This window comes from Triticum aestivum, chromosome 1D (assembly GCF_018294505.1).
Source record: "Triticum aestivum cultivar Chinese Spring chromosome 1D, IWGSC CS RefSeq v2.1, whole genome shotgun sequence".
NCBI lineage: Eukaryota > Viridiplantae > Streptophyta > Magnoliopsida > Poales > Poaceae > Triticum > Triticum aestivum.
Window position 1 is genome coordinate 375,845,079 of NC_057796.1, and position 26,089 is coordinate 375,871,167.

At 44.0% G+C, this 26,089-nt stretch overlaps 1 protein-coding gene across 1 annotated transcript in view; it reads right to left on the reverse strand.

The window, feature by feature from the left end:
* Positions 1-2,640: 2,640 nt before the first annotated feature.
* Positions 2,641-26,089, reverse strand: part of LOC123159363 (ribosome-inactivating protein 3-like) — a 96,752-nt gene continuing 73,303 nt past the window's right edge. The window contains exon 3 of the mRNA XM_044577192.1: positions 2,641-3,246. Coding sequence (XP_044433127.1) covers positions 2,641-3,246 — 606 coding nt within the window. The remainder of the gene's footprint in view (positions 3,247-26,089) is intronic.

Genomic DNA, 26,089 nt, shown 5'->3' on the forward strand with positions numbered 1-26,089 from the left:
TGGGTCGTTTGGGAAGGACCCCCATATCGCCCACACTCACTTGGCGACGGTTCCAAATGCCGTCGCGGAAAGGGATTTTAAACCGTTTGTTTAGGACCGACGCGCACCATAGCAGCTTAACAAAATCACAGCTTGCAACCGTCAAGGGACATGGTGTTACAACTGGATTCATCAATAACTAAAACATGGTTTCCTCAAACTTTCCAACTAGGTAGATAATTTGGTATTGACAAATCCACAAACTACTTATTCTTTTCATCCACTCTAAAATTACCATGCACAAACACGACCACCTGCCTATGCATCCATAACCTAAAGTGGTCGTTGAATTGTATCCATTGTTTTAATGGAGAATCCACTGATTTAAGAATTATGACATACACAGAAGATTGTAAAGTCGTATATCTTAGAATATAAAAATACTTTCGGCCTTGGCTCTTAAACAACCGCTCCAAGATTTCTCGGCAGCCACTGGTCTATATAAATTTTCCCAAGACTTGTTTTGTACCACACCACACACCTCCCAACGTGCAACATGAAATTGCAACCATACTAAAGTTCCCGATTTCTTCCTTTCCCTAGGTTTATCTTGGCTTACCTCTATCTCGCTGCGACCTCCGAGAAACATGTTCCTACCAATAATCGAATGTTGCAAAAAATTCTATCTGGTTGGCACGCTCGCTTGTTATCCAAAGGAGATAGACTGGTTCTAATCACGGCCGCCCTAGACTCCCTACTTATTTACTTCATGTCCGTCTTTTTTTCCCTTAAAAGTTTTAAAAACACTAGATGCTCTTAGCCGTGCTTTTTTCTCGGCAGTTGAGGATACTTTCTCAGTGACTCAGTGCCTCATTGCTTGGGAAAACATTTGCAAACCTAAAAAATGGGTGGTTTAGGCATTAAGAATTTGCATCTACAAAATAAATGTCTGCTCATGAAATTTGTTGTCAAAGCCCTACTACCTACACCCACACCTTGGCTGGATTGGCTATCCCTACAACACGCAAATGCTCTCTCTTAGGTCCATCCAACCACAACATTTTTCTTTGCAAAACTATAAACTCCCAATTGCCTACACGACACTATTTTTTTGTGTGCTCGCAAACAATGGTTCTTTTACTTTTTCTGGCGTAGACACTTAGCTAACCACCAAACCCCTCTGCTTAGATTTTCCTTGCCCCTTTTCTCACTCCATGGGGCCTTTTGCTCGAGTGGCAAATATTATACGCTTTGGTCTTAACTTTAACCTGCGAGACCGCCTAACCCTTGCTGCCTCCAACGAATTGGTTTCCCTTTTGTCTTTGTTGCAGGACTTTATGCTATTAGATGAGCAGGACCAGTGCTTTCTCAAGGGGCCCTTGATTTCTCAACTAAAAGAGCATACGCTATTCTCTCTCAGGAGCCTTAAGATGACTTGCATGCTAAACTTATTTGGCAATCAAGGGTGCTAAGCAAAATCAAGATCTTCTCTTGGCTAGTCTTCAAAGGGTGGTTAAACATTATGGCAAACGTTGCCCACAAGCACCCCAAATGCGGATTGCCCAAGATGCTCCTTCAACCATGAAGACACATACCATCTCTTCATATCATGTCCACTCGCGGCTCGAATCTGGCAACGACTAGGCATCCAAGTCCTCGCCAATGACACCTCGCTCCTTTGGGACGTCTTCGTACCACATGGCCTCGACGACTCCGTCTGACCTTTCATCCTAATGGCAATATTGTGGCGCATTTGGGATGCCGGGAATGCTAAGGCATTCAAAAGCTTAGACACCCACTCCTCCCTCTCGCTCAAACTTATTGTAACATACTTAGATTTGTGGTCACATCACTTGTCTAAGCCTTGTGATAAGGACGTTGTCTTCTTGTGGCAGTTGTTCCTCTCCTCATGCTCCGGTGTTCCTATGTAACCTTTGTGGATGTACACGTGGCTTGCCACCTTTTGAGCAATATATTAAGGTGGGAGCCCCCTGGTTGATTCTAAAAAAAACTTTAGTTATTGATCTGTAAATTAATAGTGGTGTTCCTTGCACATGCATGCTTAGTACTCTCCGTTTTGAATTACGTGTTGCATAAATAGATAGAAATATATGTATCTAGAACTAAAATACGTCTAGATGCATCCATTTCTTCGACAAGTAATTCGGGACGATGTGATATATGGTATGGAATTTCACAATGCCCAAGCATAAAGAGGCATAGAAAAACAACCGAGTTTTTCCACATTCGCCAATTAACACTTGCCTTTGTTTATTCATGGTGCATGCATGCATACATTATACGCAATAGGTATACCTTCATCCCAAATTAATTGTCTTAGATTTGTCTAGATACAGATGTATCTAATACCAAAGTGTGTCCGTATCTAGACAAATCTAAGTCGACTAATTCAGGATGGAGGGAGTACATAATTATTCAGCCCAATAATTTTCTGTGTTTTGTGGTCTTCTTTTCTAACTCAATCGGCATTCACCTTCTCTTTCTCAGCCTTCTCAAGCTGCTGATCTTCAGGAGCCATGTGACTGGCTTAGTCTTCTAGTTCCACATTGCCTTCCTCGGCCTCCAGTTTGCTCTTCATGGGCTGGACGACAGTCTTGAGCGCGTTAATGGTGTCTTGCGTGCCATGGATACCCGCTCGAGCTACTTCGGCGGCATCTTCGGGCACCCATACTTTGGCCACTCAAGTAGGGACTTGGACGTGACCCCCCAAATGACGACGAGCTTCGTTTCTTGTTCGGTGATCCGGCTCGGGCCTCCTTGCTCGTCCATTGCCGCCACCACCATGGCGTTTGTCATCTTGAACCTGGCGGTCTCTGTGACCACAACGCACAACCTTGCCAGACTGCTACCGAGCTTGGCGTTGTGGGCCATGTCCGGCCGGGAAGGGAGCCTATACGTTGAGAGAAAGCGCACGTCTTGGAGGACTTGGCTTCGGTTGATGTGGAGATACTTGAGGTTCCCGTAGCTGCCGACGAGGCTGCGGTAGTCAAGCCCCTTGGGGAGCGGCGTCGAGCCCTTGATCAGGCGTTTGAAGGCCGGGAAGGCGAACCAGACTCCCGCCGCATTCTTGAAGCCAACAATGTAGACATTGTCAGTCCGGATGGCGAGAACCACCGCCTCCCGCGGCGTCGTGCCTTGGATGGTGAGCAGGATCCACGTCGGCGGCAATCTAGTGGGGCCCGTCTGGGGAGCCAGCACGGAACGGTGTCCACCGTCCTCTTCTTGTCCGTCAACATCCGGTAAAGGCTATCCAGGAACTTCATGTACTTTGTTGTGGTGACTTCATAAGTGATCTTCAACGACGGCGCCGGGTCGACCTGCAGCGTCGCGATCGTCCCCACGCTGACGTGAGGCAGAGGGTGATGAGGACATCAATACCATTGTCACACCCACAACCCCTACTGCTACATATACTGGACCAATTACTAGAGCTCGCGCACGCCAATATAATTATCAGGTACTTTCGTTTCTTGGTAATGATTCTAATGTTCATGAGAATATGATGCGGCCTAAATTGGATACATTTGTTTTGCTTACAAATGAAGGGCCTGGCATGGATAAGAGGGATGAACACTGGAGCAAGACCAAGCATGGAGAGGATGGCATGCGCAAGGGGAACAAGAATGGAGTTACAAGTGATGATTTCAGGACATTGAATCAAACATAATGAGTGGATGAAGCCTTGGACGAAATTTACAAGATGCAACTTCATAAATTTTGTCCAGAGGCAATTCTAGGTGCTCCGTCACCTTATCATTGGGCCAGGCCCATGTAATTTCGAAATACATAAGTATAGGTTGTTTTTAGAGTCCATATGTGTGGGGAAACAAGAGATAGGGTTGGTTTCGGATCCCTCCCCCAAGGGCCACGAAATTCCCCCTCTTCCTCCATATATACAGCCCTTAGGGCACCGTTTCGACTTTGGGTTTTATTTAGTTAAAAGTTAGCCATCATTGCAACTTCGTGTACTTCGTTTGTGTCCAATGACCAGGCCAAGACCGCTTATGAAACCCCACCTTTATCAATACTTCATCCATATTCGCAATATTCAGATTGCTTATTCATATTCTTGCTTGTTCTTCGATTGCTTGCAGGGATAGACCTTCGTGGTTAGGTTGATCGTGCTCCGGCATGGTCAATAACCTCTCGGAGTTGGTTTAGTGATTGCTAAGCCGCAACGTCGTGCATGTTTGTAGTCGGATCGTCAAAGTCGTCTCCACCAAATCGATAGTTATCATCTCATCGAAAGATCGGGACCGGCGCCTCTATCAAGTGGTATCAGATTTCCAGGTTGCTCGGTGAGATTTTACAGTTTTTCGTAGTTTAGATCGAGTCTGTTCTTCATACCTATAGTCCACGAAAAAGCCAAAAAATATTAGGGTTAGTTCATCCTATCCGAACCAATCTGAGCCTTTGCATAATCTTTTCTGTATTTGCTTTGTTGAATTTGCGGTTGCATCGTCGTGTCAAGTTGCTGGTCTTAGCATCTAGTCCTTTAGAGTTTCGAGTTCTGTTCACAGGTTGTCACGTCGCCGCTGCCATATATCAACACCGCATCATCATCATCATCGTTGCTGCCATATACCACCACCGCACCAACTTCATCGCCGCTGCGATATACCACCACCACATATTCACCACCAATCCGAGTCCATATACGACACCACATATCCGCCGCCATCACGCCAGTTCGAGTCCACCTGCAACATATATCCGCCACCAGTCCGAGTTGCACCAGATTCATCTCCGCCACCAGTCCGAGTTCCACCAGATTCATCTCCGCCACCAGTCCTAGTCCGAGCCCAGTATCTTGTTACTCTGTTTTGGATTTCCAGTTCACGCCATACTCCGAGTCGTGACAGAGTAGGACTCCCGAACTTTCGTGCTACCCGCAGAAGAAAAATAGTTCCAGTTTCAAAAAAGAACAAAACTAAGTCTGGAAAATTCTAGCTAGGAAGTTTTTAGACAATTTGTAGACTTTTTCGAAAAAAATTGTTGCGGAGCCAAAAAGTGAAAAAGGGGAAAAAATAAGAGCGTGCTCCTCCCTTGTTTATGTGCAGCGCCGTGATTTTGTTAGTGTTCTAGGCTCGCGTCTCTAGCACGGTCTAGCCTAGGACCAGCACAGTACCGTCGTTGAGCGTTTATTCAACTTTGCATCTCTGAATTGATTATTGCTGACCCTTTTTGCTACCATATTATAAGCCTTCCCAGCTCCACATACATCTACATCGTGCGTTTGACTCTCCCTGGTAATTGCTCTATGCAAGCTTTAAGAGTTTTGACTACAACGGTTGCCGATCACCGCCTGCTGCTGGGTAAGAACTGGTAAAATTTTTGAGATTTGCTTGACGGATTTGTGACACCCACCACCACCACTTGTTAGTAGTCTGTAGGATCATATTATTGTGTGTCTCCATTGCTGCTAACCATGGCAGGATCACAAGCCGATGAGATTGACTGGGAGAACTTGACGAACAAGGAGCTTCATGATAAGTTTCAGCAAATGATGAGTGGACAGGTGGAAGATGTGCTAAACAGATTTGAAGAGGCCATGGAGAAGATAGATGGCATTGAGAAGGTGTTCGAAACAAAGCTCGATAACAAGTTTAATGAATTGCTTGCGCGTCTTCCGCAACCACCGGCCGCTGCACCTGTCGCACCTCTACAACAACAACAACAACATAGCCTTCCAAATTAAGTGGGATGAGCACAACGTGTTCCCCTTGAGCCTGGTCAAACTTCTAGTGCCGGTGTACCTACTGTTGATGCTTCTATAGCTCCCGCTGCTACTGCAGCGGTGGAGGACCATTACCAGGATGAGGTTGATCGAAATCAGAACTACGTGCAACCACCAGCACCACCACCACCAGGTCGTCCTCATGCATATCATCGCAACGGTAGGGCCGCACCACCACCTGAGGTACGAGATCATGACCATCTTCCTAAACTAAAATTGAATATTCCACCATTTGAGGGTAGATATGTTCCTGATATATATCTTACTTGGGAGTTAGAAGCTGAACAATGGTTTACATGTTTACAATATCGTGAGGAGAGACGTGTTCCTGCTGCAGTTTGTGCTTTCACTAGTTTTGCATCTGTTTGGCGGTCTGAACATTGTAGATTATATCCCATTCCAGCTACTTGGGCTGCTTTGAAAACTGTTATGCGTACTCGTTGGGTTCCACCTTATTATCAACGTGAATTACTTCAAAAATTGCAACGCTTAAGACAAGGAAAAAATACTGTAGAAGAATATTATCAGGAATTACAAACTGGCATGATTAGATGTGGTATTGTTGAGGAGAATGAAGCTATGCTTGCACGTTTTATGGGTGGATTAAATAGAGAGATTCAGACCATTCTAGAGTATAAGGAGTATAATAATATAACTCATTTATTCCATCTTGCTTGTAAAGCTGAATGTGGAGTGCATGATCGAGAGGCATTGGCACAAACTAACTTTTCGGCAGGTCGACCTTCATCATGGACACCGCGTGCATCCTCTACTTCCACTACACTAGCACCTCCATCAGGTGTCACCTCCAGCTGTGATACAAGAAAGCAGGCACAACCACCACTATCTGCCAAGAGCACACCTGCTGGGCCTGCATAGAGCTCTTCTTCTTCCATGGAATCAACAGGGCACACAAGTGATATTATTTGTCGTCGCTGTAAGGGAAGAGGTCATTATGCGAGAGAATGCAAATCTCAGCATGTGATGATTACTACTGAGGATGGTGGGTATGAGTCTGCTAGTGACTATGATGAGGAGACTTTGGCTCTTATTACACGTGAAGAACACGGTGGAGATGATTCTGATCATGAGACGCAATACATGGCTCCTGAAGACGCTGACAGGTATGAATGTTTAGTTGCTCAACGTGTTTTGAGTGTGCAGGTCACACAAGCTGAGCAAAATCAGAGGCATAATTTGTTCCATACAAAGGGAGTAGTGAAGGAACGTTATGTTCGCGTCATCATAGATGGAGGGAGCTGCAACAACTTGGCTAGCATGGAGATGGTGGAGAAGCTATCTCTCACCACACGACCACATCCACATCCTTACTACAACCAATGGTTTAACAACAGCGGCAAGGTTAAGGTAACACATACTGTTCGTGTGCATTTTAGTATCTCTACATATGCTGATTATGTTGATTGTGATGTGGTACCTATGCAAGCATGTTCCTTATTACTTGGTAGACCATGGAAATTTGATAAAAATTCTGTACACCATGGTAGAAACAATCAGTATACTCTTGTGCATAAGGATAAACATATTACTTTGCTTCCTATGTCTCCTGATTCCATTTTGAAAGATGATATTAATAGAGCTAATAAAGCAAAACAGGAGAAAAATAAGAGTGAAAATCAGATTGTGGCAAAAGAATTTGAGCAACAAATGAAGCCTGATAATAAACCATCTAGTGTTGCTTCTGAAATTAAATTGAAAAGTGCATGTTTACTTGCCACCAAATCTGATATTGAGGAGCTAGATTTTAGCAAATCTATTTGCTATGCTTTGTGTGCAAAGAGGCATTATTTTCATTCGAGGACGTGCCTTCCTCTTTGCCTCTTGCTGTTACTAACATTTTGCATGAGTTCGCTAACGTCTTTCCACAAGACGTGCACCGGGATTACCAGCTATTTGAGGGATTGAGCATCAGATTGGCTTAATTCCCGGTGCATCGCTACCCAACCGTGCACCATACCGTACCAATCCAGAGGAGACGAAGGAGATTACGCGTCAAGTCCAGGAGCTGCTCGACAAAGGATATATACGTGAACCCCTTAGTCCTTGTGTTGTTCCTATTATTCTAGTGCCGAAAAAGGATGGTACATCGCGTTTGTGTGTTGATTGTGGAGGCATTAATAATATTACTACTCGTTATCGTCATCCTATTCCTAGGCTAGATGATATGCTTGATGAATTGAGTGGCTCTACAATATTCTCCAAAGTTGATTTGCGTAGTAGATACCATCAAATTCGTATGAAATTGGGAGATGAATGGAAAACAGCATTTAAAACTAAGTTTGGTTTATATGAGTGGTTAGTCATGCCTTTTGGGTTAACTAATGCACCTAGTACTTTCATAAGATTAATGAACGAAGTTTTACGTGCTTTCATTGGACGATTTGTGGTAGTCTATTTTGATGATATACTGATTTATAGCAAATCTTTGGAGGAATATTTAGAACATTTACGTGCTATTTTTATTGCTCTATGTGATGCATGTTTGTCTGGTAACCTTGGGAAGTGCACCCTTTGCACCGACCGAGTGTCGTTTCTTGGCTGTGTTGTTACTCCACGGGGAATTGAAGTTGATAAAGCCAAGATTGAAGCTATTGAGAGTTGGTCGCAGACCAAAACGGTCACACAAGTGAGGAGTTTTCTTGGACTCGCTGGTTTCTATAGGCGTTTTGTGAGAGATTTTAGCACCATTGCTGCACCTCTCAATGAGCTTACAAAGAAGGATGTGCCTTTTGTTTGGGGTACCGCACAGGAAGAAGCCTTCACGGTGTTGAAATATAAGTTGACACACACTCCTTTACTCCAACTTGCTGATTTCAATCGGACTTTTGGGCTTGAATGTGATGCTAGTGGAATTGGATTAGGAGGTGTGTTATTACAAGATGGTAAACCTGTTGCATACTTTTCTGAAAAATTGAGTGGGCCCAGTCTAAACTATTCTACATATGATAAAGAAATATATGCTCTTGTTCGGACCTTAGAAAATGGCAACATTATTTATGGCCCAAAGAATTTGTTATACATTCTGATCATGAATTTTTGAAACACATTAAAAGTCAAGAAAAACTAAACCGTAGACATGCTAAATGGGTTGAATTCATTGAGACTTTCCCTTATGTTATTAAACACAAGAAGGGTAAAGAAAATGTTATTGCTGATGCATTGTCTCGTCGTTATACTATGCTTTCTCAACTTGACTTTAAAATATTTGGTTTGGAGACCATCAAAGATCAATATGTGCATGATGCTGAATTTAAAGATGTATTGCAGAATTGTAAAGAAGGGAGAACATGGAACAAGTTCGTCGTTAATGATGGATTTGTGTTTCGTGCTAACAAGCTATGCATTCTAGCTAGCTCCGTTCGTCTTTTGTTGTTGCACGAGGCGCATGGAGGAGGATTAATGGGACATTTTGGCGTGAAGAAGACGGAGGATGTACTTGCTACACATTTCTTTTGGCCAAAGATGAGACGTGATGTTGAGCGTTTTGTTGCTCGCTGCACTACATGTCGAAAAGCTAAGTCACGACTCAATCCTCATGGTTTATATATGCCTTTGCCTGTACCGAGTGTTCCTTGGGAGGATATATCTATGGACTTTGTTTTAGGTTTACCTCAAACAAAGAAGGGGAGGGATAGCATATTTGTTGTCGTGGATAGATTCTCGAAAATGGCACACTTTATACCATGTCATAAAAGCGATGATGTTGTTAATGTTGCTAATTTGTTCTTTCGTGAAATTATTCGCTTGCATGGTGTGCCAAATACTATTGTTTCAGATCGTGATACTAAATTTCTTAGCCACTTTTGGAGATGTTTATGGGCTAAGTTGGGGACTAAACTGCTTTTTAGTACTACTTGTCACCCCCAAACTGATGGACAAACTGAAGTAGTCAATAGAACATTGTCTACGATGCTTAGGGCTGTTTTGAAGAATAATAAGAAAATGTGGGAAGAATTCTTGCCTCCTATTAAATTTGCTTATAATCGTTCATTGCATTCTACTACTAAGATGTGCCCTTTTGAAATTGTGTATGGTTCTCTACCTCGTGCACCTATTGATTTGTTGCCTCTCCCATCTTCGGAGAAGGTTAATTTTGATGCTAAACAACGTGTTGAATTGATCCTAAAAATACATGAGTTAACTAAGGAAAACATTGAGCGTATGAATGCTAAATATAAACTTGCTGGAGATAAGGGTAGAAAACATGTTGTCTTTGCACCTGGAGATCCTGTTTGGTTACATTTGTGTAAGGATAGGTTTCCTAATTTGCGAAATCAAAGCTAATGCCACGTGCTGATGGTCCTTTTAAGGTGTTAGAGAAAATAAATCATAATGCATATAAACTTGAGCTGCCTGCAGATTTTGGGGTTAGTCCCACTTTTAACATTGCAGATTTGAAGCCTTATTTGGGTGAGGAAGATGAGCTTTCTTGGAGGACGACTTCATTTCAAGAAGGGGAGGATGATGAGGACATCAATACCATTTTCATACCCATAGCCCCTACTGCAACATATACTGGACCAATTACTAGAGCTCGTGCATGCCAATTAAATTATCAGGTACTTTCGTTTCTTGGTAATGATTCTAATGTTCATGAGAATATGATGCTGCCTAAATTGGATACATTTGTTTTTCTTACAAATGAAGGGCCTGGCATGGATAAGAGGGATGAACACTAGAGCAAGACCAAGCATGGAGAGGATGGCATGCGCAAGGGGAACAAGAACGGAGTTACAAGTGATGATTAAAGGACGTTGAATCCACCATAATGAGTGCATGAAGCCTTGGATGAAATATACAAGATGCCACTTCATAAATTTCGTCCAGAGGCTATTCTAGGTGTTGTGTCACCTTATCATTGGGCCAGGCCCATGTAATTTTGAAATACATAAGTATAGGTTGTTTTTAGAGTCTGTATGTGTGGGGAAACAAGAGATAGGGTTGGTTTCGGACCCCTCAACAAGGGCCACGAAATTCCCCCTCTTCCTCCATATATACAGCCCTTAGGGCACCGTTTAGACTTTGAGTTTTATTTAGTTAAAAGTTAGCCATCGCTGCAACTTCGTGTACTTCGTTTGTTTCCAACGACCAGGCCAAGACCGCTTATAAAACTCCACCTTTATCAATACTTCATCCATATTCGCAATGTTCAGATTGCTTATTCATATTCTTGCTTGTTCTTCGATTGCTTGCAGGGATAGACCTTCGTGGTCAGGTTGATCATGCTCCGGCGTGGTCAATAACCTCTCGGAGTTGGTTTAGCGATTGCTAAGGCGCAACGTCGTGCACGTTTGTAGTCCGATCATCAAAGTCGTCTCCACCAAATCGATAGTTATCATCTCATCAAAAAATCGGGACCGTCGCCTCTATCAGAGGGGTTGCGACTGGAGATAGCAGTGGGCCTGCTCTGGTGCCGTTGCTTTCTTGGCCTTGGACTTGGGGCAGGGCGACGGCGCGCAGCAGAGGAGCTGCCGCTGGAGGTAGCAGTGGCAGGGCTCCGGTGCCGTGGCCACCAGCGTGCTCTGGAGTGGCATGACGGCCAGCTGGTGGTCCAGCCTTGCTTGCCGCGCCGCCAGCAGACGACAGTGTCGTGGTTGCCAGCAAGCATAACATCAGCTTGGTTAGGGGATGGAGAGCCATGGTGGACACCTCTCTCTCTCAAATGTCTGGTCACACTTCAAGTTTAGTGATCAAGTCACGGTGTACCATCTCCTATTTTGGTTAGGCTGTTTAATCGTTGTCAGGACCCCGATCCTAAGTCACCATATCACTTTGCGGCCTCACGCACAGTATTCCCACGGGTGCCACCTTACCTAGCCCGGGACCGTTTGCGCCTTTTGGCTCACATATATGATAGTGTCGCTCGCATCCATATGACACAGAACCCGGGCCGACATGACTAGTCATAAACCCAAAGTGGCACTAACTTACAGGGAAAGATATACATGACCCAGTCACAAACGTGTCGGTCATCAGCGAGTGAATCCGGGCTGTAGCAGTTGGGCTAACAGGACTCCGGAGAATCCGGGCTGTAACAGGCTAATAGGACTCCGGTAGACACCGCGTGACATTTCCCCGAAGGGACAGACACAGGAACGAAGAAGGACACATGCCGGCCAGCCTAAGTGTTCCAGAGTAGTAGCAAGCTACCATGGCTCAGTGGAAGCACTAGGAGACATTTCCCGTTAAGAGAGGCTACCAAGAATGAACAACTAGGTTGTCGGATCCCACACATGCCAAGCATTTCAATAACATACACATAATATTCTCGATATGTGCAAATACAACATGGCATCACAACCAAACTCTACGACTCAACGTATTTATTCATTAGGCTCCGAGAGCCAGATATTACAAACATGGGTCTGAAGACCCAGCATTCAAGTCGTACAAGCAATAAGCACATGCGGAAGCTTAACTTGTCTGAGTATAGACAACTACAAATGAAAAGGGCTGAGAAGCCTGACTATTTACAAGACCCTGCCGAGGGCCCAAGATTGTAGCTGAGGTAACAAGCTAAACGTCGAAGTCCACGCGGAAGTACTAGTGAGACTGAAGTCTCTCTGCAAAACATAAATTAAGCAAACGTGAGTACAAATGTACCCAGCAATACTTACATCAGAACTAGCTACATATGCATTAGTACCAACAAAGGGGTGGTGGAGTTTAACTGCAGCATGCCATCTTTGACTCGGTGGCTATGCTGAACTATGACTGCAAGTAACTCTTTTGAGGTGGCGCGCACGAGTCCACATATTCACCATATCAATACACCAGTATGGATCCGCTCCCGTCTCCCTACGAGAAGGCCATCCATAGCACTCACGCTTATCTTGCGCATTTTAGAGTATCCACTTTCACTTGTCTATGAACTGTACAGGCAACCCAGAAGTCCTTTACCGCGGATGCGGCTATTCGAATTGATGATGTTAACCCTGCAGGGGTGTACTTCTTCACACACGCTCTCACCACTTATCACCGTTTACACGACATGTACTCGGCAACCATCAAGCGCAAGCCCAGCGAGGGTGTCGGCCACGACCTGACTAACCACACAAGTCCCTAGTCCAGGTTTATCGCGTATCCAGGTTCCATCCGCAGGGAGTCCGACCGAGGTTTCGACATACGGCCCCGAACGATGTGTACAGGGTTCTCGGGTCACCAAACAGGCGACTCGGTACACCGGGCCACGTGCCTACCGCATCACAGCCCACCCCTCGGGTCAGCGCTGCGCACGGCCTCCAGCATACTACAAACACCAGAAACTACTTGCAACTCCCGAACAGAAGACAGGGGTGGTTAATAAGTCGAGAGAGTCAATTAAGGATCCCAATGTGTGGTAGTAGCTATTCATGGATCACAAACACAGAACTCAGTTCCTGAGGACGGTTTCAGTGAGACAACCCACCATGTACTCCTACATGGCCTCTCACCGCTACCTTTACCAAATCATGTTCACACACTTAGCTCTCAACAGTAGGACATGTTCACCACTTTCCAATTCATCCCCGAGGAATCAGACCTGACACAACTCTAAGCAATAGCAGGCATGACAAACAAGCATGAATGAGTAGGCACATCAGGGCTCAAACAACTCCTACTCATGCTAGTGGTAGGTTTCATCTATTTACTATGGCCATGACAGGTCATGCAGAGCAAAGTGGTTCAACTACCGCAGCATGTAACAGTTGAATCACTATTGTCCTAATGCAGTAAAAGAGAGCAGGAGCGAGAGAGTGGGATTGTATCGGAATGAACAAGGGGGTTCTGCTTGCCTGGCACTTCTGAAGATAGTATAGTTCTTCATTGGTGTCATCGATCTCATCGTCAGAACCACGTCTATTGACAGGGGACAAATACCAGCAACAAAGATGGAACACTATCACTGAAATGCAACAATATGATGCATGATCATGACATGGAAATATGCTGTGGTTTGAGCTAATGCAGCACGGGGAGGCGAGGGGAGCATGGTAGGCGTGGGTTCGACGGCAGCGAGCAAACGGCGGCTTCGGCCATGGCGGGGAGAGGGCGAGGGAGAATGCAGGGGAGGAAAAGAGAGGGCCGGATTGATCGGGACGACACCAAGGAGAGGATCCGCGGCGTCGTGCTGTCCCTGGGACGCAGGCAGGCTGCTCGCGTGGCGCGCTATGCATGCGCGCGCGTCGGGCACGCGCTCGGCGTCCAACTGGCGCTGGGTTGAAGATGACTGGCAAGTCGCCAGGTGGGCTGGGCCTCTTCTGCCAGGTAAGGCCCAGGTGAGGTTTCTCTCTCTGCCTTTTCTATTTTTGATTTTGTTTTTTCTTCTGCTGTTGTTTTTGATTTAGCATAAATGCCAAAGCATTTTATAAAATGCTGGAAATATTTATGGGCACCTCTGAAATTAATTCCAACATCCAAAAAATACTTTCAAGATTATTTGGACATTTAAAAATATGTATAGCATTTAAATGTCCAAAAGCAAATACTTTATGATTTAATTCAAAGATCCAAAGTGTCCTAGAAAATTGAGCACCATTTTTGGCAGAGGTTCTGGACCAAGGCAAAGATGTTGAGCATTTTAGAAGGGCATTTCAGGTTCACTGAAAAGATTTAATTTTGACCCTAGTTGAATTCATTTGCTGCTAGGGTTTAACAGTCCCCATTTCAAATTCATTTGAATTTTAAACATGATGACATGATGATCAAGAAAAGACAACAAGGGCTGAGCTAGGGCTGTGACAAGTCACCCCCACTAAACAAGAATCTCGTCCCGAGATTCAAGACATGAGGTAAGAAGAAAGAGGGGACACGGAACTGACACAGTCTTCAAGATCCATTGCATTTCTCGAAGATGTTGATTCATTGCTTCAAATTGATCTTGACGTCTTTGCTTTCGCGAACTTCATCCAACATGACGACAGAAAGAAACTCTACAGGAATCGACCTCCTCGAAGGTCGAGCACTCAGGATCAACTCATGGAGTGAGACGTTGAAACATCTTGTGAGCTGAGACACAAAACACACATCGAGGGCACTGGCAAGAGGTATATGAAAATGGTTTGATTGGGTAGGCAAAAAAACCATGCTTAAGATGATGGTGCACGGTTTCAAGATAGCGAGGAAATAATTGCCATGATTCCATAACGGGGCACCTTAGGGAAGGTGACTCGTAGAATTATTCCCTTAAGTGGCAGAAAGAATTACTTTTGACATAGATATCATTGAGACTCTTTATACCAGCCTAAGGCAATCACAATCGATCATTTGAAGGAGTTCGAAAGAATGACATACTCGAACTAGAATGGATGATGTGGACTACCTTGTTGAAGACAACGCAATGGATGATTTTTGCTTATCATCAGAAATGGATGGGACCCATGGTAGGACCACTTTTGAAGATGATCCTGAATAGCAATTACTAAGAAGGGTGGCCCATGGAATTTGGCACAATGGCGGTGCAAGCTGGGAATAAAATGCAAATGTTGGGAATGTTCCAACCATCATATCTGCCTGAGATTCAGATCCGATTGGTGATAGGATACTTCAGACTCAGCATGTCTGAAAAAGAAGGTTTGCAGCACAAATCGACAAGACGATGTTGCGAGATTCTCGGGAGATGAACTACAATAGAAAGCTCCAAAACATGAGCTGGTTCTGCTACACATATGTGAACACGATGTCCAAGACAAGCATGACCACATAGTAGTCTTATAATAAAACACTACCGAGTTCTGGTTGGGAACCACCATCGAGGATAACGAAATCTTGTACAAATCCGTCTGGTACCTTCAGGACTAGCACTTAGAACTTATTATCTTTGAACAAATCAACCAGTGGCTTGGTGTGCTAGGGAATACGTATGGAATGGAGGTAATTAATCTACCAAACCATAGAATACTTCGCATGTATGCATGACTGATTTGGGATGATTCCAGGGGAAACATAACAAACCTTCCTCAAATTCATGGCGGCAACTTACACCTAATGCACGTGAACTTGGAGGAAGTCACTTCTTTCACCAAAACATATACCTCATGAGAGGAACACAAAGGCAATGCTTACAAAGTTTCCAACACTAGCTCAATGTTCAACATGAATCATGGAGGAGACAAGATGCTGCTGATGGGCTCAACAGCAACTCATCGGAATTTCCATATCACTGGAATTCCACCATTATGTGAACAATGTGATAGTATTGGTCACACCAAAAGATGTAATGGCGTATGCTCGAGGGATCAACCACGAGTAAGACAACATTATGATTATCGTTGGTTCTGATTTGATTTGACGATAGCCCATGCGCAAATCAAAGATTGGATAAGACAATAGCGCCGACAATTGATCACGAGGATCAATCGATGAAGATATCATCTTTCTTCAACAAACACACAAACACAAGGATATCCCTTTGGAGATGAACTAAGCGGGACAAGCTTTCATCTTCCAACTCTCCAAGTTGTTGTCTAGCTCAACCAACTAGCTCAGGGATATCCAACACAGATTCTTGGAGAAGCGGTGGTTTATAAGAAACCAACTTGATCGCGAGCTCAACATAACGGTCAGGGGACAACTCGGTGATACTTCCGAGAGGATATTCAGAAAATCACGAACCACCGATATTTTATTAAGCTCGGGAATAATCCTGCTTTTCAGGGCAACACGATATGATCAAATAAGCGAGGGATTGGCACAATCCTAACTCATTGATCGAAGTGTGCACCAGAAATATGGACTAGGTAGCACGATCAATCTGAGGATGATGATTCAATAACCAGCACGCTAAGAATGAGAGTATTGTCCATTAACTACCAAGCAACGGAGTTGCTAGGAGTATTGATTTCACACATCACAGTTCACTTGTCGGCATTCTGGTCACAACAACACAGAGACCGAGGAATGAATAATGATGGCGAGAAGTATCACTGTACCAAGAATTCATAAGATGGTGTGCAATTCCCATGACATTCTTGATATAAAGATGGTAATACTCCATGGTAGAACAGAACAAAAGCTGGATTGGCATTTTGATCTGTGGAATACAACTACTTTGACCCAATCCTAGACATGGATGAGGTACTGGAGTTTGTTTCTCCTAGTCATTCCGGAATAGAATGGCTTGACGAACCACAAGAATAATAGGCATCGATGAACATGATCGCACACACATACCCTTGACTATCAATTGATAGATGAAGGTCGGAATATAACTGAAAGGGGACAACTCAAAGGAACATATCACTTTCTGAGTTGTGGATGCATAGATTAGTATGTCGAACAAGCTCAACATATTTCTTCCGGATAACCCATGCAGAAATGTAGAACTGGCAGAGTCACAACATAGAATCAAGAACTCATCAAGAGCACTCTGGTTGTGATCTTTTGGTTCAACAGAACTTCTGTCATAATGGTTCATGGTATTGGAAGAACGATATACCGCGTACCGCAAGACTATCACAAAAGGTTACTAATATCCTAAAGGAACTAGCAAACACTATCAACATGAATGAGTAGAGTGAATCTCCGGTTCAAGAACCCAGGAGTAGAATACCTACTACTAAATGGCATCACGAGATGCTTTCGAGAACGATGGCCAGAATCATCACACTGTGAACACAAAACATGGCTGGATTACTAGGTGGTTCTCTAAGCCACCTAGGGTCATAATAATAGTTTCAACATATATGTCAAGGCAATGGAGTACCTCAACACACTGGTTAGTGTGATTAATCTGGCCCAAATGGACATCAGGAACATAGAGGAATGATTGCAAGTGCATCAGACTATCTAGAAACCTGGGATGACTCGGACAGCATAACGACTGTAAATGCTCAAAAAGATTTGAGACATCCTGCAAAATAGTGGCATGACCACTCAGCATCACAATATCAAGGTTCTAAGATCAACTGTCATCACACGGAGGTAGTAGAAACTGACCTGAGACTTGAATCCGTCAATCCTATGAGTCTACGGATTAGTAACACGTGAACCTGATAGAAAGATGAGAAGCCTAGTGCTTAATCCCCGTAGAAAAGAGGAGGTTGACTCAGATCAGAAGGGCATAAGGTAAAGAAGTAAAAAGAGCCTTACATTCCCTGCCACAATCAATTCCCTTATATAACTAAAGCATTTCTAGACTCAACTTCGACCAATTTGGCTTGGTAATCCTACAAGCAGTCAGGCTCTGATACCAAAGCTGTCAGGACCCCGATCCTAAGTCACACCGATCAAGCATGTAACACATCATATCACTTTGCGGCCTCACGCACGGTATTCCCACGGGTGCCACCTTACCTGGCCCAGGACCGTTTGCGCCTTTTGGCTCACGTATATGATAGTGTCGCTAGCATCCATATGACAGAGAACCCGGGCCGACATGACTAGTCGTAAACCCAAAGTGGCACTAAATTACAGGGACAGGCATACATGACCCAGCAACGAACGTGTCGGTCATCAGCGAGTGAATCCGGGCTGTAGCAGTTGGGCTAACAGAACTCCGGAGAATCCGAGCTGTAGCAGGCTAACAGGACTTCGGTAGACACCGCGTGACATTTCCCGGAAGGGACAGACACAGGAACGAAGAAGGACACGTGCCGGTCAGCCTAAGTGTTCCGGAGCAGTAGCAAGCTACCATGGCTCAGTGGAAGCACTAGGAGACATTTCCCGGTAAGAGAGGCTACCAAGAATAAACAACTAGGTTGTCGGATCCCACACATGCCAAGCATTTCAATAACATACACACAATATGCTCAATATGTGCAAATACAACATGGCATCACAACAAAACTCTACGACTCAAAGTATTTATGCATTAGGCTCCAAGGAGCCAGATATTACGAACATGGGTCTGAAGAAGCATTCAAGTCATACAAGCAATAAGCACATGCGGAAGCTTAACTTGTTTGAGTACAGACAACTACAAATGAAAAGGGCTGAGAAGCCTGACTATTTACAAGACCCTGCCGAGGGCACAAGATCGTAGCTGAGCTAACAAGCTAAACGTCGAAGTCCACGCGGAACTGCTAGTGAGACTGAAGTCTCTCTGCAAAACATAAATTAAGCAAACGTGAGTACAAATGTACCCAGCAAGACTTACATCAGAACTAGCTACATATGCATCAGTATCAACAAAGGGGTGGTGGAGTTTAACTGCAGCATGCCAGCTTTGACTCGGTGGCTATCCTGAACTATGACTGCAAGTAACTCTTTCAAGGTGGCGCACACGAGTCCACATATTCACCATATCAATACACCACTACGGATCCGCTGCCGTCTCCCTACGAGAAGGCCATCCATAGCACTCACGCTTATCTTGCGCATTTTAGAGTATCCACTTTCACTTGTCTATGAACTGTACAGGCAACCCAGAAGTCCTTTACCGCGGACGCGGCTATTCGAATAGATGATGTTAACCCTGCAGGGGTGTACTTCTTCACACACGCTCTCACAACTTATAGCTGTTTACACGACATGTACCTCAAGCGCAAGCCCAGCAAGGGTGTCGGCCACGACCTGACTAGCCACACAAGTCCCTAGTCCAGGTTTATCGCCTATCCAGGTTCCATCCGCAGGGAGTCCGGCCGAGGTTTCGACATACGGCCCCGAACGATGTGTACAGGGTTCCCGGGTCACCAAACGGGCGACTCGGTACACCGGGCCATGTGCCTACCGCATCACAGCCCACCCCTCGGGTCAGCGCTGCGCACGGCCTCCAGCATACTACAAACACCAGAAGCTACTTGCAACTCCCGGACAGAGGACAGGGGCGGTTAATAAGTCGAGAGATTCAATTAAGGATCCCAATGTGTGGTAGTAGCTGTTCATGGATCACAAACACATAACTCAGTTCCTGAGGACGGTTTTAGTGAGACAACCCACCATGTACTCCTACATGGACTCTCAGCGCTACCTTTACCAAATCATGTTCACACACTTTGCTCTCAACAGTAGGACATGTTCACCACTTTCCAATTCATCCCCGATGAATCAGACCTGACACAACTCTAAGCAATAGCAGGCATGACAAACAAGCATGAATGAGTAGGCACATCAGGGCTCAAACAACTCCTACTCGTGCTAGTGGGTTTCATCTATTTACTTTGGCAATGACAGGTCATGCAGAGGAAAGGGGTTCAACTACCGCAGCATGTAACAGTTGAATCATTGTTGTCCTAATGCAGTAAAAGAGAGCAGGAGCGAGAGAGTGGGATTGTAACGGAATGAACAAGGGGGTTCTGCTTGCCTGGCACTTCTGAAGATAGTATAGTTCTTCATCGGTGTCATCGATCTCATCGTCGGAACCACGTCTACTGAGAGGGGACAAATACCGGCAACAGAGAAGGAACACTATCACTGAAATGCAACAATATGATGCATGATCATGACATGGCAATATGATGTGGTTTGAGCTAATGCAGCTAGCAACGATTTAAATGAAGTTGGTTTGAACCCAAGGTTAAATTCAAACTCCATATGTGAGAATTCAAATGCCATTTATTCAAATTGTCATATACAGTGGCTTTAGGTTGCTCTAGCATACATGAAAATGGTACAGATGGATAGATTGGATTTTTCTGATAATTTTTCATATATAAATTATTTCATTTGGAGTTACGGTTGAATTTCTATGAATTTAGAAGTTTTAAACATTTTCTGAAAATAAATAAATCATTTAGATTTATTTAAATTCCAGAAAAGACTTTATGATGTCAGAGTGACCTCATCACTACGTCAGCAGGTCAAAGGCGCCAGCCCAAGTTAAACATGACGGCTGGGACCCACAAGTCAGTGACTGCGGCTAATCCTAATATAAATTGAACCTAACCTAGTTTAATTAGTCGGGCGGGGCCCGCATGTCTGTAAGTCAGTGGCTTAACTAAAATTAGTCATTAATTTAACCAAAAGTTGGCAGGGCCCGGGCCTACACGTCAGTGACCCACTGGGGTCAAACGGTGGTCAAACCCGGGTCAACTGGGTCAAAACTTGCCGGCAACTCGACGCCGGTGAGGCCAGACGCGGCGGAGAGCTGCGGGTTTCGCGCTCCGGCGTCCAAATGGACAGAGGAGACCACCTACGGATAGCTAGTGATCCCGCGCGTCAAGTGGTGTAGTCAGTTACGCCGGGGGCGATCTATATCGATGCCGGCGAGCTCAAAGGCGGCGGCCGGAGTTCGGGTCTCAGCGGTTTCAGCGTTGCGGTGCACAGCTGGAGCAACTGGAGGGGGGTTTTGGGCTTCTGGCATTGCGCTGAGCACGGCTGTGCGCTCGGTTGTAGCTCTAGGTGACGGTGGCCACGGCGGCGACATGGCCGGCTGATGACCCACAAGTGTAGGGGATCTATCGTAGTCCTTTCGATAAGTAAGAGTGTCGAACCCAACGAGGAGCAGAAGGAAATGACAAGCGGTTTTCATTAAGGTATTCTCTGCAAGCACTGAAATTATTGGTAACAGATAGTTTTGTGATAAGGTAATTTGTAACGGGTAACAAGTAACAAGTGTAAATAAAGTGCAGCAAGGTGGCCCAATCCTTTTTGTAGCAATGGACAAGCCTGGATAATTTCTTATATGAAGGAAAACGCTCTCGAGGATACATGGGAATTATCGTCAAGCTAGTTTTCATCACGCTCATATGATTCGCGTTCGGTACTTTGATAATTTGATATGTGGGTGGACTGGTGCTTGGGCGCTGTACTTACTTGGACAAGCATCCCACTCATGACTAACTCCTATTGCAAGCATCCGCAACTACAAAAGAAGTATTAAGGTAAACCTAGCCATAGCATGAAACATATGGATCCAAATCAGCCCCTTACGAAGCAACGCATAAACTAGGGTTTAAGCTTCTGTCACTCTAGCAACCCATCATCTAATTATTACTTCCCAATGCCTTCCTCTAGGCCCAAACAATGGTGAAGTGTCATGTAGTCGACGTTCACATAACACCACTAGAGGAGAGCAACATACATCTCATCAAAATATCGAACGAATACCAAATTCACGTGACTACTTATAGCAAGACTTTTCCCATGTCCTCAGGAGCAAACGTAACTACTCACAGGCATATTCATGTTCATAATCAGAGGAGTATTAATATGCATAATGGATCTGAACATATGGTCTTCCACCAAGTAAACCAACTAGCATCAACTACAAGGAGTAATCAACACTACTAGCAACCTACAGGTACCAATCTGAGATTTTTGGGACAAAGATTGGGTACAAGAGATGAACTAGGGTTTGAGAGGAGATGGTGTTGGTGAACATGTTGATGAAGATTGACCCCATCCCAATGAGAGGATCGTTGGTGATGACGATGGTGATGATTTCCCCCTCCCGGAGGGAAGTTTCCCCGGCAGAACAGCTCTGCCGGAGCCCTTGATTGGTTCCACCAAGGTTCCACCTCGTGGTGGCGGTGTTTCGTCCCAAAGCTTGCTTATGATTTTTTCCAGGGTAGAAGACACCATATAGCCAAAGATGGGCACTGGAGGCCTGCCAGGGGGCCCATGCGGCAGGGGCGCGCCCAGGGGGTAGGGCGCGCCCCCCACCCTCGTGGATGGTGGGTGGCCCCCCTCTGGTAGTTTCTTCGCTCAGTATTTTTATTAATTCCAAAAATGACTTTCGTGGAGTTTCAGGACTTTTAGAGTTGTGCAGAATAGGTCTCTAATATTTGCTCCTTTTCCAGCCCAAAATTCCAGCTGTCGGCATTCTCCCTCTTTATATGAACCTTGTAAAATAAGAGAGAATAGGCATAAGTATTGTGACATAATGTGTAATAACAACCCATAATGCAATATATATCGATATTAAAGCATGATGCAAAATGGACGTATCAACTCCCCCAAGCTTAGACCTCGCTTGTCCTCAAGCGAAAGCCGATAACGATAAATATGTCCACATGTTTAGAGATAGAGGTGTCGATAAAATAAAATACGGACATGAGTGCATCATGATCATTCTTATAACAGCAGCATATATAAATATTGTCGTATGATTTCTTATGATAAAGTAACAATCTATTCACAATGTCAAGTATGAATTAGAAACTTCGTTGAAAACTAACAAACTATAATCTCGGTCATTGAAGCAATTGCAATTTATCATAACATCGAAAAGAGTCTATATAAGAGCTTTTCAGCAAGTCCACATACTCAACTATCATTTAGTCTTTCACAATTGCTGACACTCACGCAATACTTATGGGTATGGAGTTTTAATCGGACACAGAGAAAGATAGGGGCTTATAGTTTCACCTCCCAACCTTTTACCTCAAGGGTAATGTCAACAATAATAGCTCATGCTAACTTACATCCAATTGGATATATATATCAGGATCTTTCCAACACAAGGTGCTTGCCAAAGGGTAAAATGTAAAAAGGAAAGGTGAAGATCACCATGACTCTTTGCATAAGGTTACAAGATAGAAGTAAAAGATAGGCCCTTCGCAGAGGGAAGTAGAGGTTGTCATGTGCTTTTATGGTTGGATGCACAAAATCTTAATGCGAAAGAACGTCACTTTATATTGCCACTTGTGATATGGACCTTTATTATGCAGTCCGTCGCTCTTATTTCTTCCACATCACAAGATCGTACAAAGCTTATTTTCTCCACACTAATAAATCATACATAACTCAAGAGCAATTTTTATTGCATGCAACGATGACAACTTACTTGAAGGATCTTACTCAATCCATAGGTAGATATGGTGGACTCTCATGGCAAAACTAGGTTTAAGGGTAATTGGAAGCACAAGTAGTATCTCTACTTGGTGCAAAGAATTGGCTAGCATGAGGGAGAGAGGCAAGCTCAACATGTTGGATGATCGATGACAATATACTTTATTTCGGATATAAGAAAACATAACCCATAACGTTGTCTTCCTTGTCCAACATCAACTCTTTAGCATGTCATATTTTAATGAGCGCTCACAATCTTGAAAGATGTCCAAGATAGTATATTTATATGTGGAACCTCTCTTTCTTTATTACTTCCTATTAATTGCAACGATGACCAAAACTATGTTTGTCAACTCTCAACAACTTTTAATCATCATACTCTTTATATGTGGAGACATTACTCTCCATAAGACCAATATGATCCCTTTATTTCTTTTTATTTCTTTCTTTTTCTTTTATTCACTCAAGATCATAGAAAGATAATAAAGCCCTTGACTCAACACTAATCTTTATTATATAGCTCACGGACTTGATTACATAGAGGGATCATAAAGCAAAACTCACAACTAGATCATACTAAAACTTTATTCTACTAGATCAAGATATTACCAAAAGGATCGAACTAAGAAAAACAGTAAAGATAGGAGTGTGATGGTGATACGATACCGGGGCACCTCCCCCAAGCTTGGCAGTTGCCAAGGGGAGTGCCCATACCCATGTGATTATGTCTTTCTTCGGAGGTGGTGAAGCGATATTCTTGGCGATGATGCCCCTTAGGATAAGATTCTCCTCCTCGAGCTTATTGACTTGTTGCTTGAGGTCCATTATTTCCTTTCGGAGCTTACCCGTGAAGGCTAAAGCTCCTTTCACCCAAGGATGTTGCATAGCTGCGGGGGAACAAGTAACACACTTTTTCATATTCTCGTACGAAAGAAATCTAACATTGGAAGGGATAACCGAGTTCTGTAGTTCCCCCATCGTGAATCCGGCCCGAAAATGATAAGTGACTTCTTGATCCTCCTCCATGGCATCTATCCTTTTCATATCAGCCTCCATCTCTTCCTCCGTTGCTAGCCCAAAGTGGTCAGCATTGCTGTTTGTTCCTGGTCCCGGTGCTGGATGAGACACCCGACTCTCCCCGACCGACTCTTGAGAAGACATCTCGCTCTAATCTGTGGCAGAAACAACTCGAAACAAAAACAGAGGATATTTTCATGATACAGGAGCCAAAACCTTCGGGAGATTATATAATGAATTTTTACCGACCAAAAGAAGTATCGTGCAAGAAAACGGAGTCCGGAGAGCACACGAGGTGCCCACGAGGCAGGGGGCGTGCCCAGGGGGTAGGGCGCGCCCTCCACCCTCGTGGAAGCCTTGTGTCCTTCCCGGACTACTTCTTATTTTCCTATTTTCTTAAATATTCCAAAACGGAGAAAAATTGCCATTAGATCTGTTTTGGAGGTTGTTTACTTACCGTACCACGTACCTACTCCTTTTTGGAGTCTGAAATGTTCTGGAAAGTGTCCGTTATGTATTCCTCCGGGGTTACGGTTTCCATAACATTAGTTTTAACATTTATGGGATTACCTGAGATATAATGTTTGATTATTTGACCGTTCACCACCTTCGGGTTTGTGCCTTCGAAGTTGTTGATTTTTATGGCACTGGAGTGATAGACCTGCTCGATAACATAAGGTCCTTCCCATTTAGAGAGAAGTTTTCCTGCAAAAAATCTTAAACGAGAGTTCAATAGCAACACATAATCACCTACATTAAACTCACGCTTTTGTATCCTTTTGTCATTCCATCTTTTAACTTTTTCCTTAAACAATTTGGCATTCTCATAGGCTTGGGTTCTCCATTCATCAAGTGAGCTAATGTCAAATAGCCTCTTCTCACCGGCAAGTTTGATTAGCCACGTCAATGTGAGACTTTCTCCTTTTTGTCTTCTCCACATAACCCCCATCATCATATTTTATTCCACCCATAGTGCTATATCCATGGCTCACACTCATATATTGCGTGAAAGTTGAAAAAGTTTGAGATTACTAAAGTATGAAACAATTGCTTGGCTTGTCATCGGGGTTGTGCATGATGAGAGCATTCTTGTGTGACGAAAATGGAGCATGACCAAACTATATGATTTTGTAGGGATGAACTTCCTTTGGCCATGTTATTTTGAGAAGACATAATTTCTTAGTTAGTATGCTTGATGTATTATTACTTTTATGTCAATATTAAACTTTTATCTTGAATCTTTCGGATCTGAATATTCATGCCACTATTAAGAGAATTGCATTGAAAATTATGCTAAGTAGCATTCCACATCAAAAATTCTGTTTTTATCATTTACCTACTCGAGGACGAGCAGGAATTAAGCATGGGGATGCTTGATACGTCTCCAACGTATCTATAATTTTTGATTGTTCCATGCTATTATATATTCTGTTTTGGATGTTTAATGGGCTTTATTATACACTTTTATATTATTTTTGGGAATAACCTATTAACTGGAGGCCTAGCCCAAATTGCTGTTTTTTGCCTATTTCAGTGTTTCGAAGGAAAAGGGTATCAAAAGGAGTCCAAACGGAATGAAACCTTCGGGAACGTGATTTTCGGAACAAACATGATCCAAAGGACTTGGAGTGGACGTCAAGCAATCAACGAGGAGGCCATGAGGCA